At 47.8% G+C, this 14,742-nt stretch overlaps 1 protein-coding gene across 1 annotated transcript in view; it reads left to right on the top strand.

Moving 5' to 3' along the window:
* Gycbeta100B (guanylate cyclase soluble subunit beta-1-like) overlaps positions 1-14,095 on the top strand; it is a 38,339-nt gene extending 24,244 nt beyond the window's left edge. Inside the window, exons 5-10 of the mRNA XM_077661566.1 lie at positions 3,240-3,524; positions 5,561-5,973; positions 7,487-7,724; positions 8,214-8,354; positions 10,100-10,257; positions 12,134-14,095. Of these exons, the coding sequence (XP_077517692.1) occupies positions 3,240-3,524; positions 5,561-5,973; positions 7,487-7,724; positions 8,214-8,354; positions 10,100-10,257; positions 12,134-12,266 (1,368 nt within the window). The 3' untranslated portion in view covers positions 12,267-14,095. The remainder of the gene's footprint in view (positions 1-3,239; positions 3,525-5,560; positions 5,974-7,486; positions 7,725-8,213; positions 8,355-10,099; positions 10,258-12,133) is intronic.
* Positions 14,096-14,742: the final 647 nt, after the last annotated feature.

Raw genomic sequence — 14,742 nt, 5'->3', positions numbered from 1 at the left:
GTCTCGAACATTCGTGCTGTCTTCTTTGCATCGAAACCAATTAACTAGCTACCCCAGCAACATGTCGTGTTATGATGCGTGTATAGTATGTAGACTCTTACGAAGACTATATGGCCGTGTTCTCCCTAGGTGCGGAAGTTTACCCTGCTTCTCGCCATGCAGACGCGGCATTTGTGTTATGGAATTTGAAACGCTGCCTTTTCGAAATCCGAATTTGAAATCAGACGCAAAGGTACCCTTATTTTCGCGGGTACCAAAATTGGAGAGGTCGCTTAAGGCCCCGCCTTAAGTGTATGACGCGATAGCTTTAATGGGTTAACGCCCATATATGCAGAATATGTTATTCTGTAGTTAACATTCATAGATCGCAGGGATTCCACATACCGCTCCTGGCGCAGTAGTGCAAGCGGTTAAGCGATGCTTTACTGCCCTGCGATAGCAGGCGCTGCCGTCGGTGGGGCTTGTTAGACTGAGGTCGCTCTTGCCGAGCAACCTCTCGCGACCAATCACAAATTTAATTGGAACCTACCACGACGGGCAGTTTGCCCGGAATTAGTTGGGTAAGCTGTGATGACGCCGCAAGGTCACGTGATTTGGGTGGCCAGCCTGCCTCCCTGGTTGTTTCTCTGGGGATTTTTCATGGATTTTTAGCTCCCGGTCAACGACGCTGACGCCGACGACGCCGCCACCGGATTTTCTGCGACACTAGCTCCTTAACGCTATCGCGGTAAAAGCAGAGGAATTTAAGCAAGCTCCCTCAAGCAAGGTTGGCCTCAAGCCCGTTAACGCATCTGGGGTCTTTATAGTCAGTCCGAAATTTGAAATTTTTCGCAACAGAATGAAGACCATATTTATATAGACGAAGAAAATACTTCCAATTCGTTATGCACTGACCTTCGTGAAGATATCCCTTTTCGCCAAATTTTACCCATGAAGTACCCTGACGGAAGGAAAGTTCTCCGCATGGATCGTAAGTGCATGTTAGCGCAGACCCAGTCTATACTTCTTGCTTTGTTTATGGCTCATCTAATATGCACATGCTTCGTCAACATGAGAGGAGAAAAAGGGTGCGGAAAGAGGTGTCAGCAGGAGGGACACGCCTCTCGCTTGCGACACCAGACTGAGGGAAAAGGGAAGGAGAGAGAGAAGGACATACGTATACCCTTAATTAACGCACGAATACGCCTTTAACCCCTTAACCCTCTCACCCTAATAAGCGCGGATCAGGACGGGGGTCTTTAAAATGAAGGTTTTCCTCTCTCGTCGTCGAGTTCTCAGCGCATCCTCCATTGGTCGGTCATGAACGGTTGCTGAACCACGCCGGGAACAGCGAGAGCATTCCGCTCGATGATTCAACCTGTCTGAGCTGCCAGAGTCGCCATTCAATCTGGCCGCGGCGTATGCGTGCTTCGCGCGCAAGTATTTCGTTCAGCGGTTCGTTCACCTTCCCCCGGGTGAATGTGGAGGGGTTGCGTATACACGAATAACCTCTCCATAAGGCGGGCTTTCCTCGTGGTAAGCGCGGCGCAGCGCAGCTGTAGACATACGCGGTCGCCTTTCCCGTCGGAGATGTTCTTTCCTTTTTCTTTTTCACTACTTTCGCGGATTTTGCTCGGCTATGCGTAGCAACGCGTTACTCCTGCCGTCGACAGAAGTGGCAGGCTCGAAAAGCAGTGATGGAGAACCTACTGCTCCTTCTATGTGGGTTGAATGGCTTTTCCTTCAAAAACGACAAAAAAAAATGATTTGTGGACATCTGAACTTCTTTCTCAGCGCCGATCTGTCTGGTACGTTTGTAATTTTTAAACGAATTACCGTTGACTGTGGCGTGCGTTGTAACTGTTCCTGCTGGGCTGCTCTTTGTATATAGGCAGAAAGTGGATGCTCAGCTACCAACGTATTTTTTTTTGCGGTAAGCAAGTTCTGAAAATTCTTGTTCGAATACCGTTCATACAAACCAAGTTTACAGCCTATCAATGTCCGATGTATAGTATACAGCAAAGTCAGTTACGAACCAACATGCATTACTGCATGAAATACCACCTCTCCGTGCAGAGATACCTCCTCTTACTGCAGAATGCACTCGCGCGATTTGATTATTTAGCACTTCGTGCTATTGCAGGTTCACCCGAACAACACTTGCTGCTAGGCACGTCGAAAACTCAGCGCAGAAAACACAGCGGACAAGAACAAGAGAAGAATACTGTGTTCTTTTACGTCGATGGTTAGACGGCATACCACCTGGACAGGAATCATGTTTGATGAAGTTCACTGATCAATGACCATGGTCCGTGACCAAAGAACTACATCAACAGGGTTCATTGTGCGGCAACAGCGGGTCGAAGACGGGATGGATCGGGGACAGAGGCAGAGACAAGCGCTTGTCTGTGTCTCCGTTCCTTCCCGTCCCGTCTTTGACGCGCTGTTGACGCTCAGTGAATACGTATACCAACTCGTCCAAATTCCAAGAATGCTGTTTCAATTTCTTTCTCTAGTTCTTCTCCCCTGTGGCAGTTTTTCAAAATACGTTCACCCGAACCTATGAAGAAGCTGGGCTCAAGAGCGAGATACGTTAGTCATCCTAATTAAGTCGTAATTAATAGATATATTAACAATTTTATGTGAGGTTTATGATGTTTCTGCGCAAAGAATTTCCGGTGCAAGCCGAAGCATGCAGTTTGTGGACATACCCCACGCGAATAATCACCTCTTCTTTATAGCGCAGCATTCGCGTCTAACTGAATACTCAGCTGTGTGGGGAAAAAGAAAAACGTTATTTACGTTATCCGCGTTTCAGTTTTGTTGCGGTACGTCAGCCTCTTCTGGGACAAACCAACAACGCGAACAGTCGCCTGGCGAGCAGGGTGACCAGTAGTGAAAGCTATAGATAAATCGGAATGTCACTCAATCATCCAACTAGCCAAACACTCAAGGAATCAATAAAAAAATCTATCAATTGAAGAAACCCAAGGAACCAACCAATAAATAAATCGGCCACCCATTCGATCTTCATAACTAATCAAGCAGTCAGTCAGGCAGCCGGTCGATCAACCAATAAAACAGTCACCTGACTCAAAATAACCAATCAATAAATAATTAGGTCAATTAGAGCAGCCAACGAATCAAACAATTCAAGCCGTCATTAAGTCATCAATCCAAACATGGGATGACTGAGTCGATCAATCAACTAATCGATCTGCCTATATCAGTGGATCAAGCAGTAGTCGGTCGGCATGCAGGCGGTGGCCAGTAAGCTGCACCACACCGAGGTGCACGTGGAGCAGCTGCGCGGCAAGGAGGACGGCCTGGACCACGTGCAGTTCGCCATCCGCGAGACGGGCCAGCGGGTGCGTACGCCCGAACCCGAGCTGGAGGACTTTCTGGACGCCGAGTCGCTTCAGGAGAAGAAGATCAGCCCGGCCACCTTCTGCCGCGCCTTCCCCTTCCACGTCATGTTCGACCGCAACCTAAACGTCGTGCAGGCCGGCACGTCGGTCACCCGTGTGCTGCCCACGCTGGCACAGGTACGTCGGCCATTGCATATACTATATGGAATACAGATGAAAACAGTAAAACATTCTGGTGTGGACATATGCACATGTGCTTGCTTAACGCAGCAGTTCGTCCTTGGAAAACTCGCTCTTAACGCGGCCTATTTTTAAGCCGGCCTTACTTCTCATGCCGCCGCTTCCGCATCGTTATGAACAGAAAATAAAATGTCTTTAAAACAGTGGATTATTTGAGCGAAAGAAAACTTTGCAAGGGAAAGGAAGGAAAGTCTGGTAACACAACTACAGGCCTCCTCTTAAAGCTTATATTGCGCATCGTATGAAGTATAACGCACTGGTGGTGAAATGCTTCTGGTTGCGGTACTGTTTTCAGGCCGTCCTTTTGGTACACTCGACTTTAACTTCCCTTATCTTGAATTTAAAGCGCAAATGAGCCTGCTTTCAAAAACGCCTACTTCCTCTAATTCGTTTCCTCAGCTTTATCCGCAGAAGAATAGCTTTGTTGACGTCTCTTCTGCAAAGCGCCGCATGATTTCGTGCATTGAGGTTTCGCCACTTATTCAATTACATAAAACTTTTTTTCCTTTGCTTGATGCTAATGGCATGAGTGAACAATAAACTCCAACTCAAAGAGCAACTCACTGTGCATGACTGAGTGCAACAGTGTAGACAGATCTTTGGAACATGTTAGAATAAATGAATGTCATCCGTCTGCATACCGTACAGTACACTATAGGGCCACCGCAAGAGACGAAGGCATCCCCAATCACCATTTTAAATGCAGTACCTTTGCGCAATTCATCACCAAAGACGGGCTTCCTTACACGCAGAGCTGGTTACGCAAGATGGTGGTAGTGCGCATTAGGCAACCCCGGTGCTAACGCTGCCTCCTCTTTTCAGGGTAGGGACATCAAAACCATTTTTGTACAAAAACGCATGCATGTAGTCTCGCTCTTCTGCGATTTAGCAGTGCAAAAAGCGATATTTTAGCGCGAAAGCACTCATACGCTCACCAACACTGACCGAGAACCTTGTCACCTACGTACTATCGGGGACAAAAGTGGTATACTCCACGTAGCGGGAGCCGGAGCAACAGAAAACTGCATTCTGTCGCCATCTAAAGCACGCAATATTGAAACGAGTCAAGCGACATGCCTGCAGATAATAAAGGGCTCCCATTGGCCATCTCGATCCCAGATGCCGCCTGTAGATGGCGTTACGATGTACTTTTCCGTTGCTCCGGCTCCCGCTACGTGGAGTATACCACTTTGGTCCCCGGTAGATACGTAGACGTACCTATGTAAATAAAAAGCAGTCAAATAAACACTCACGACAAGGAGGCTAACCCCCGTCAGTGAAACAGGAGAGCTTCGCAGGCCGCTGCGCGAGAGTACCAGGCTGTCGACGCAGCCAGTCACGCCTCATTTTGCTGTTGTTGTTGTTGTAGTTGCCTTCGCGTTGTAGCCTCATGTTAAAATGCAAAACACCCTCGCGATGTGCATTGCACATCTTCGTCTTCCATCTGCGAGGCGAACAGATCAGGTCACCTTAACCTCGATCAGAGCCTTACCTGTCTAATAGCGTCGCCAGACGTGCCGACGACCCATCAAAGCAAAATCACGAGCCAGCCAGGCGAAGCACATGCTTTCTCACGTCTACTCCACTTAATTACGTTAAAGCCCTGCCAAATATTTTTCGTTGTGCAATCCAAGATGTGTCACACTATTGATGCAATGCACCCAAATGTTATTTTGAGCAGAAATCTAGAAATCTTTAGTTCGTATGCCAGAGAGCCTATCTTGTCCGTGCAATCAGTGTGACCGCAGTTAAAATCTCAGGACCGAAATGTGGATCTCCACAGCCTAAACGAAGGCGGAAGCGGTGCGGTGTACGAAGGTAAGTCGTAGTTTTTAAGAATTCCAGGTAGTGCTCTTAAAAGAGATTTGAATGGCTTCTTTGTAAACTGGAACACCCGCCTGCACGTGTGCCCATCAACAGCGCGGCCTTGGTGCTGCTTAATGTATGTACATTCCTTCCACCGCTCCGCGCAGGAGAACAGCCGCATCTCGGACTTCATGGAGCTGGTGCGGCCGCACATGGAGCTCACCTTCGACAACATCCTGGCGCACATCAACACGGTGTACGTGCTCCGCACCCGCTCCGCGGCCGGCGGCGGCTCCGCGGAGCGGGCCACGCGCATGCGCCTCAAGGGCCAGATGTTGTACGTGCCCGAGACCGAGCTCATGCTGTTCCTGTGCTCGCCGAGCGTGCTCAACCTGGACGACCTGAACCGGAGGGGCCTCTACCTCAGCGACATACCGCTGCACGACGCCACGCGAGACCTCGTGCTGCTCTCGGAGCAGTTCGAGGCCGAGTACAAGCTCACCAAGAACCTCGAGATACTCACCGACAAGCTGCAGCAGACGTACCGGGAGCTCGAGGACGAGAAGAAGAAGACAGACAGGTGGGCTTGCCGCCTCAGTGTGACGTCATCAAAGAGGATACGTCTTCCACAGATCGGCTGATGGAGGGAGAAACAAAGAGGGAAGAGAAACAAAAGGCAGGCATAAATAGGAAGGGTAAAACAACCGACGATTGAGCGAAGGGAGGAAATGATTTCCAGCTCAGACCCCGAAGCTCAGCAGGAGCTGACCGAAAGGGCTAGGGTGGCTGCATGATCCAATAGACTCCCGGAATACGGGGACCGAGTGTACCAATTTTAGCCCAAATTAAAATGTTTTCATCACCATCATGGCTGCGCTACACATGGGAAACAATACCTCCGTTGATATGAGGCCTGGCGTCTCTGCGGCCATTATAATTTCGAAAGAGTAACAATGGCTAGTGATTTGTTGAGAGCGCTTTGTGCAGTATGCTGGTATACGTCGCCAACATATCGCTCCACGTCTTGGCGCTACAGGCGAACCCGGATACATGAATTCCAAGGGGCCCCACTAGATAGTTCGATATATCGAAAATTCGATATATAAAAGAATTGCAATTTATAATATTTCTCGTAACTTAAAGCCAAGGGTGCATTGAACCCACGCTAGTGAAGCATTCTTGCAACAACCTGCTACCCGCCGGCGTGCTGGCAGTGCACAGCTTTCTATAGACGCTCCTAACCTGCTTCGCATCGGAGCCGCAGCTGACGAAGCTTTGGATGTAGCCACTGCATATCATAAGATGTATGATCTTGTTACGAGTAAACTGTAAATAGAATACTTTCTTTAAAAGTAAGGGACATTTGGTTTCCGCTACGCCAACGGCAGTGAAGCAGGCCAGACGAGGCCATCGCAGGGGTTTAGCTAGATTGGTTTCACCGCGTGAGAGCGACGTGGTGAAGAAAATGAGTACAACAGACCGAAATTCACCTTCCAATACACCTAACGTGCACCTCGGCATGTGATTTGACGGTGCCCTACAGCTGCCAGCAGGTGCCTAAGGCTCCGAAGCTGATCCGTCTCCGCGCGCGAATAATGTTCGAAGGATGTTAAGTCACTTGCAGGGGCGCGGCGTGCAGTTCGATATACTGAGCATTCTGCTGGTTGCGAGTTTGATATACGCGAACCGAACAACAGTACTATAGTTTCGCATGGGGTTTTCAAGGTGATGTTCTGGCTGTTCGATATAAACAATAATTCGATATATCCGGACTCAACGGCAAAGCATTCTTGGGAAAACTAGCTACAGTGCGTTACGTCACTCTTTTGCGCAGTGGTTTCGCTGCGAACCACTTCACGAATTGTTTTGAACCTCATAACCGGTTTTCAGAACCTCTTAACCGACCTTATGCCGGTCCTACGAACCTAACAACCTCGCGACGAGACCTAGATTTCGGAGGTCAAAACTTGTTTGGACCTCATAAACTTTTGGAGTGTCTCGTAAACGCATTTTTATGACCAGTTTTCCAGAGCGCAGCGAAGCCCGTTTTGTAGAAAGACGCTTAAGAGACGCCTTTTTTCCCCCTTCGCAAGGCTGCTGTACTCCATCCTGCCGCCGTCAGTGGCCAACGAGCTCCGCCACCACCGGCCCGTGGCTGCCAAGAAGTACGACTGCGTCACCATCCTGTTCAGCGGCATTGTTGGCTTCAGCGCCTACTGCGCCCAACACTCCGACTCCAAGGGGGCCATGAAGATCGTCAAGCTCCTGAACGACATCTACACAACGTTCGACGTCCTCACCGACCCCAAGAAGAACCCCAACGTATACAAGGTGAACAATAACTCTCGTCACGCATACATTTTCATTCCGTGTTAACATGAACACTGGTTATCTTGATATCAATGCGACGTGTACGAAATACGCAGTCAGCGGAAGATTTAAGGAAGGGCGGAGGGGCGGACATTTGCGTTAAGTGTCGCCGTAGCTTGATGCAGGAATGATTGCGGTGCACAGCTAAATTCCTGAAGACATCGGGCTGAATGCCGTCCGGCTCATTTATTTCCTCAATATGGTTGGACCAAACTTACAATCTTTCCACGCTTTCTTATTTCGTCTCTATGTGAATGCAGGGCACCGCAGTTGGAAACCACCTATAAAAAGATCACAAGCTAGCTCCCAATTGCTTCTTCTTCAGTGGCCCGTGTGTCTATGACAGAGAAAATTTGGTAACGAGCGGCATCTTCGAAGGATGACATGCTTCCTACCCGTTGCACACGGTGATATGTCTATTTAAGTTATATATAACTACATTGCTCGCAGGTGGAAACCATCGGTGATAAGTACATGGCGGTGAGCGGCCTTCCCGAACCCTGCGAGAGCCACGCGCGATGCATCGGCCGCCTGGCGCTCGACATCATGGACCTCTGCAAGCAGGTCAAGATGAACGACGAGCAGAGCGTGGTGAGGACACAATGCCACCTTAGGCCACTTCCTACATACTAGAGTAGCAGCTTCCTAAACTGCAAAAACCAACCGTTCGCTTCCGCGATGAATTTAGCCATTCACATAAACACCGCGTTTTCTCATACGTCGTTCATAGCGTTCTTGTGGAACGCGACACCTTCAGAAAGTTCGCGCAGAGGAGACAAGGCCATCTTAGGCCACTTCCTACATACTAGAGTATACAGCTTCCTAAATTGCTAAAACCAACCGTTCGCTTCCGCGATGAATTTAGCCATCCACATAAACACCGCGTTTTCCCATACGTCGTTCATAGCGTTCTTGTGGAACACGACACTTTCAGAAAGTTCGCGCAGAGGAGACAAGGCCATCTTAGGCCACTTCCTACATACTAGAGTAGCAGCTTCCTAAATTGCTAAAACCAACCGTTCGCTTCCGCGATGAATTTAACCATTCACATAAGCACCGCGTTTTCCCATACGTCGTTCATAGCGTTCTTGTGGAACGCGACACTTTCAGAAAGTTCGCACATTTTTGAGAGGCCAAGCAAAAAAGGCGTCATGGCACTGAAACTAATATAATGCGCATATCAACGGAAACGGAACAAGAACCAACAAAAAAAAAAGAAAGCCTCGACTTTCACCGTTTTCATGGCTCGTCCAATTGCCCTTTTCTTCCTGAACTATGCATTCTGCTATGCATCGTAACCGCTTATGACAGGCTTCCCGTCTTTTAGTACGAAAGTACTACTTCACTAGCAAACCTGGAAAAGCCGATCAGTCTATGAAGCCTCGACCTTTGACGCTTGACCTTTGATCCTTGAACCTTGACCCTTGACCATTGACCTTTGAGATGAAATTACTTGAATATGGTGTGGCCAGGGGAAGGTCACATGGTACGAAAGGGTAAAATAAATTTTCTTGGAGTTGTGGTAGTTCAAGCAATCTTCATGCCATAGTCCCGCTAATTCGAAACCAAGTGCTTTCGCACGTCATACTCGGTTTAACGGCGTTAAAACTGTCATTTTTTTGTCTTCCTTGCCGCGTCGTGTGTATTCGCGCCTCAAGTTTCTCACTCACAAATCCATTCCAGTTAGCCTAGTCTTCATTTCTGCTAAACAAGAAAGGCGCTTATTGATTTCGTCTGTTTAGAGTGTTATTCTTCCAGCAGACAATTGGCCTTGCTTTTACAGCTACACAACACAGTTCTGAAACTTTATTTTTTTCTTCTTCTCAGAAAGTACAATTGTGGACAGAAGCACTTTAGACTCGGTGAGTTTGTTCATGACAGAGTTCGAAGAGAATAGCGGAACAACGGCAAAACAATTCGTTCAGACGGATTGATTGATCGGTATGAATAACTTTTATTTGCGTCAGAAAATAGTTTTTGTCACTGCCCCCGGCACGCAGGCCTGGAAGACTGGGAGTTGCGCGTCCGCGGTTAGAGGCTGACTGGCAGTCCTTGACTGGTAGCGGCCTCTTCCACCAGATGAATGGTGTTGCGCTGGAATACTGGGCCCGGGCTTCTTATATAGTCTCCCAGGCTTCTCTGCTATCAATATTTTTGCCTGACCCGGGAGAATTTGGACACAAGGACGAAACCATGAGCTGCGTCGTCGGTGTCAGCACTGTGTCAGATCTTTGCTCTCTTCTCCGTCGCTGTGTGTTTTTGCTCGGTTCTTTTCAGGTCTGATACATGTAGTCGTGATCGACACCGCTCTCTTCCTACGCATGCGCTGTTCGCAGCAAGTGACGATCGGCATCCACTCGGGGGAGGTGGTGACCGGGGTGATCGGGAAGCGGATGCCTCGTTACTGCCTCTTCGGCAACACCGTCAACCTCACCAGCCGGACGGAGACCACGGGGGAGAAGGGCCGCATCAACGTCTCCGAGGACGCCTACCGGTACGCGCTCCTATATAGTGTAGCAATTCAGCGTAGCGTTACCGTATAGAGCTACCGTCCGCCTTATAGGCGCATACGCTATACCGTTGCGCTCACATGAAAGCGTGCTAAGCTGCGCACCACCCCACGTCCCAGGATGCCTTGCATCGTCCTCACAACCTTGAGAATAGGACCTGTTTCTCCTACCAGTCTAAAGGATGTCTGTTTGATTAAAAAGTAAAAAATCGCACTTGTTGTTCCTCTTTAGCATAAAATAAGGTAATACTGACAAAAAGAAAGATGCAGTACATGCCGCGGGTCAGTTGTACACGATGGCTCATTACGTTTCGTTGCGTGGGTGAGTTGGACGTATGTTCTCGACTCACGCTGCACTGCTGAAGGTATCAATCCGACATGTGGCATTGCGTCCTGTGGGCTGCTGCTTGGGCACGTACGGGAGAAATTACTGGATCGTGTCCACCATAAAATACATATTCCGTATACATTTCCTTTGAGCCAGGAATGTCCGATTTCGCTGCCCTTTGGAGATTCGGGTGATAAGACTTTCCCCACTCCTGGCAGCAAAAGCGAACCTGTAAATGGCCTGTGGAAACCGCAAATAAACAAACCACTAACACATACTGAGATGCACGCACACGCACAAAGGCAAAAGCCCGGAAATGTACTAAATCTCCGCTGCAACACATCCACACTTGACGCAAAGGTTTCTCCTTTATCAAGAAACGCGTAGCTGGATTGCTCTGGACTTCCGAGCAGCTACTCTCGATACGTGGTGGCGTACAGCCAGTTCTTTTGGAAAGCTTTCTGAATGTACTTGTTAGCTTACGTGACTAAGATGGAACGTATATAGATAGAAGGGCACAAAATACAGTTAAAGAATGTGGCAGTTTAATATACACACAATGTACAATTCCCTAGTTACAACATGTGTTGCAGCGCGAACCACAAGAAGGGACGACGACAGACAGAGTGAACCAACTAGCCCGCCAAGCAACCACCCTAGTTACACACACTTTAGAAACATTTCTCCGATCAATGCACCGCTCGCGCACATTCTCGCATACACACTCGAACACACGCTGGTCTCGCCCGTCTCAGGCAGCGTCTCCGGGCCATACAAAAGGTATTCTGGTTTGTGTAAATGTTGACATCTTGCAGTTAAAAGCACACAAATGCGCTTAGAAAATACACAAACGCACACACAAGAGGCGAACACGTGCAAGAGCTGGTCTTCTCTTTTTGTTATTAAAGAATGATGCCATAACTTTTCCACTCTCCCCTGACGAGATGAAGCGGCAGCGATGGCTGGACCGCACTTCGCCCTCCTTCCCCATGAACACACTCCCTCTCACTGAGATAGGGTAAATTTCTTATTGAACTAAATAAATTTTTACATCATCATCAACCCACGCACGCCTGGACCACGTGATGACAGACAGCACACTCGAAACCTGCATGCACACGCTGCACTGCTATGCGGACACGCTCTGTGTTGCATGTCCCCGAAGTGGAAGAACATGCGGTGACTCTATACTTACATCAGAAAGCGCGAAATTATCTTCAACCACCACGTAATCAACGGCCTTGACCTCTGCTTTCATGTATGTGGTGCCCAACTTGGCGTTACACACGCACACACATATCAGCACTGTCTACATGCCACACATTCACCTCACTGCTTGCCACGCAAACTCCCCCCCCCCCCCCCCCTTTCGTACCCTACTTGTGGGAAAGCTGGGCCGCTCCTAGTGAACTTCGCCGAGCGTCATGGTGTCCGCTTTATTACTTAACCCAGTTACCCGAAACTGGGACGCTTCTCTCTCGTGTTGTGGGCGGCATTGCCGCATCTACAGTGCTTCGTCCGTTCCTCATGCAGGTGTCTTCAGCAACCGCAAAACGAAGACCCAGCGTTCAAGTTCGATTTCCGAGGCCCCGTCTCCATGAAGGGCAAGAAAGAACCGATGAAGGTCTGGTTCCTGTCCAGGAACGCGGACGCCAAGGCAGCGTAACGGACTCCGCCGCGTTACCGCCACCACAAGAAAAACGTCGCATCCACTCAAACCACACAGAAATGTTACGACGTGTCTCCCGAACTGACCGTTTCGAGATGACGAACTGTGACCATCGCACTTTTTATCTCTCGGTTCATTTTGCCTGTTGCAGCTAAACCATATTTGAGACTTCACGCGAACGCTTTTATTCGGGAGCTACATGTCGCTGTTTGTTGGTCAATGTTACGGCAAGAGCTTAACTGTCTTTTTGTATATGGCACATATATAGATGGAATATCGTCTCAGTGGCACCCCCATCTGCGGATCGTTTTTTTTTGTCTTCGCAAGATTTCGTCTTTACTGTTGTCCCTTTGCTTTTCTTTGTAGCGCCGCGACAGAACAGTGGCGCGGGTATATATATGGGATTTCCTTCATGATTTCTTTTTCACATCATGACCTTCCTTCATCTGCAATAACAAAAGACTCGGAACTTTTTGGTGCGCTTACGGGCGACAAGACTTTTGTCGAACTGCACCGTTAATCGACATGCCCGGGTTTGCACTCCCCCACATTTTCTCCTTTGTCGACTGATTACCGAGTTGAACAGCAATACATTCACGAGGACCCTTGAATATCATTACTATAAATATCAGGATATTGACGTGGCGCCATCCCCTTCGTTCGTTCACTTTTCATAACATGAGGTTTACCGATATGTGCAAATCACAAATTTTAGCTCGTTTGATTTCCTTTCACCCCCAAAAACTTCTTTAAGAAAGTATACATCGCTAGCGTCCCTATTTATTGACAGCGTCAAATGAAACGCGGACCAAGCAATTTATTTATTTAAGCGCGATCAGCAAAACGAGGGCTTAGGTCAGAGGTGCCCCATACTGGCGTCGTTTATTTTCACTTCGAAGACACTGAACTGCTTTTCGGAGTTATTAATATACGCCGCCTGCATTCGTTGTCCAGCAGAAGATACTTTTGAATTTTAACGCTATAGCGTTAAGGGCAACGCGTCGCAGAAAAGCCAGCGTCGGTGCCGTTGGCCATCAATAAAAAATAGACGAAAAATCCCCTGAGAAGCAACCTAGGGGGCAGGAGGGCCACTAGGTCACGTGTTATCGTGACTTCATCAGACTCCTGCCCACTGGGCTGCGAGAAAACTGCCCACCGTGACAGGCGGCAGTTAAATTATGATTGGTCGCGAGAGGTTGCTCGGGAAGATCAACCTGAGTCTCAGATTCCCACCGGTGGCAGCACCTGCCATTGCTGGACAGTGGCATATCGCTTAACTGCTGCACCACTGCGCGAGAAGTGGCATGGAGACTTCCGGGGATCAATGAATGTAAAGTCGAGAGTGACCAATTCCGCATCTATGGGCATTAACAAATTAACGCTATCGCGTCATACCCATAAGGCGGAGCTTAAGTGGCCCTTCCAGTTTTATACCTCCTCCTCCCTCACTTTTTCTGCAAATATGGACCGGAATTTTCAGGCTGCCCCTAAAGTAAAAAAATATTACGGGATGCATCACTGGACATTCCTAACGAATCCTGATGGCCTAAGCAGTGATATGCGAAGTGTGAGCCTTTATTGTATATACACCTGCGACAATTCATTCGTCCACGTGTCATCAAAGGCTTCTGTTTTATTTACTGTTGTTGACCTGTTTTGTTTATTACCTGCACTCTCAAGTCGTAATGTTTAGCCGATGTACCGAAGTATTTTTTTTTTTTGTCAGCGAAGGCTTGTGTGCACATCATTATATTTTGTTACATTTCAGCACGGCCACTATGAACTGTACATACAATTGTATGACAAAAATAAAATGCTATCGAACTAATTGAGTGCGCGATGTGCTAATTATCATAATCACCACCCTAAGAAGTGTATTTACATGATACATGGACACTTTTCAACGCACGTAATGAGTGTCAAAAGGAAGTTTAATAACTACACGGGAAATACAGTGAACAATATAAAATCAACGAGATCAAGACACGCTGGCAGTAAGGTAAGTGAGTTCTTGGCCTAAATTTGAATATACAACTTAAGAAAAAAAAGAGCAGCAGTTGGCATTAACAGCCTAGTTATGCAGGGAACCGCAGGGAATCAACTGTTCCCTCTGTTGGACAAGTCAGAAACATCGAGATCCTTGTGACGATAATTTCGACCAGTGATATAGACATTCAAAAAGAATTCGGCTTAATTAGAAACACTGTAGTGATCAGCATAGCGAGGACTGAAGAATATTCATAAACCAAGACACAAATAACGTCTTTCGTTCTCGCGTTTCAAATGACGCGCCTCTCGGCTGCTTGCCAGGGTGGACATTTTTAGCATTTTGACTAGCTAAAACACTTTTTTAATCTTTATAAATAAATAAAATAACATTATTTGTTCTTTTATTACAAGGAGAGTTTGTTTTTTATAAAAAAATTACGAATTTATATTTAGGTTGATTTTTAAACCCGGCCGAAGTCTAATG

Source organism: Amblyomma americanum, chromosome 4, assembly GCF_052857255.1.
Source record: "Amblyomma americanum isolate KBUSLIRL-KWMA chromosome 4, ASM5285725v1, whole genome shotgun sequence".
In the NCBI taxonomy this organism is placed as follows: Eukaryota; Metazoa; Arthropoda; class Arachnida; order Ixodida; family Ixodidae; genus Amblyomma; species Amblyomma americanum.
Note: the sequence above shows the minus strand (reverse complement) of the source record. Positions and strands in the feature narration are given on the sequence as shown.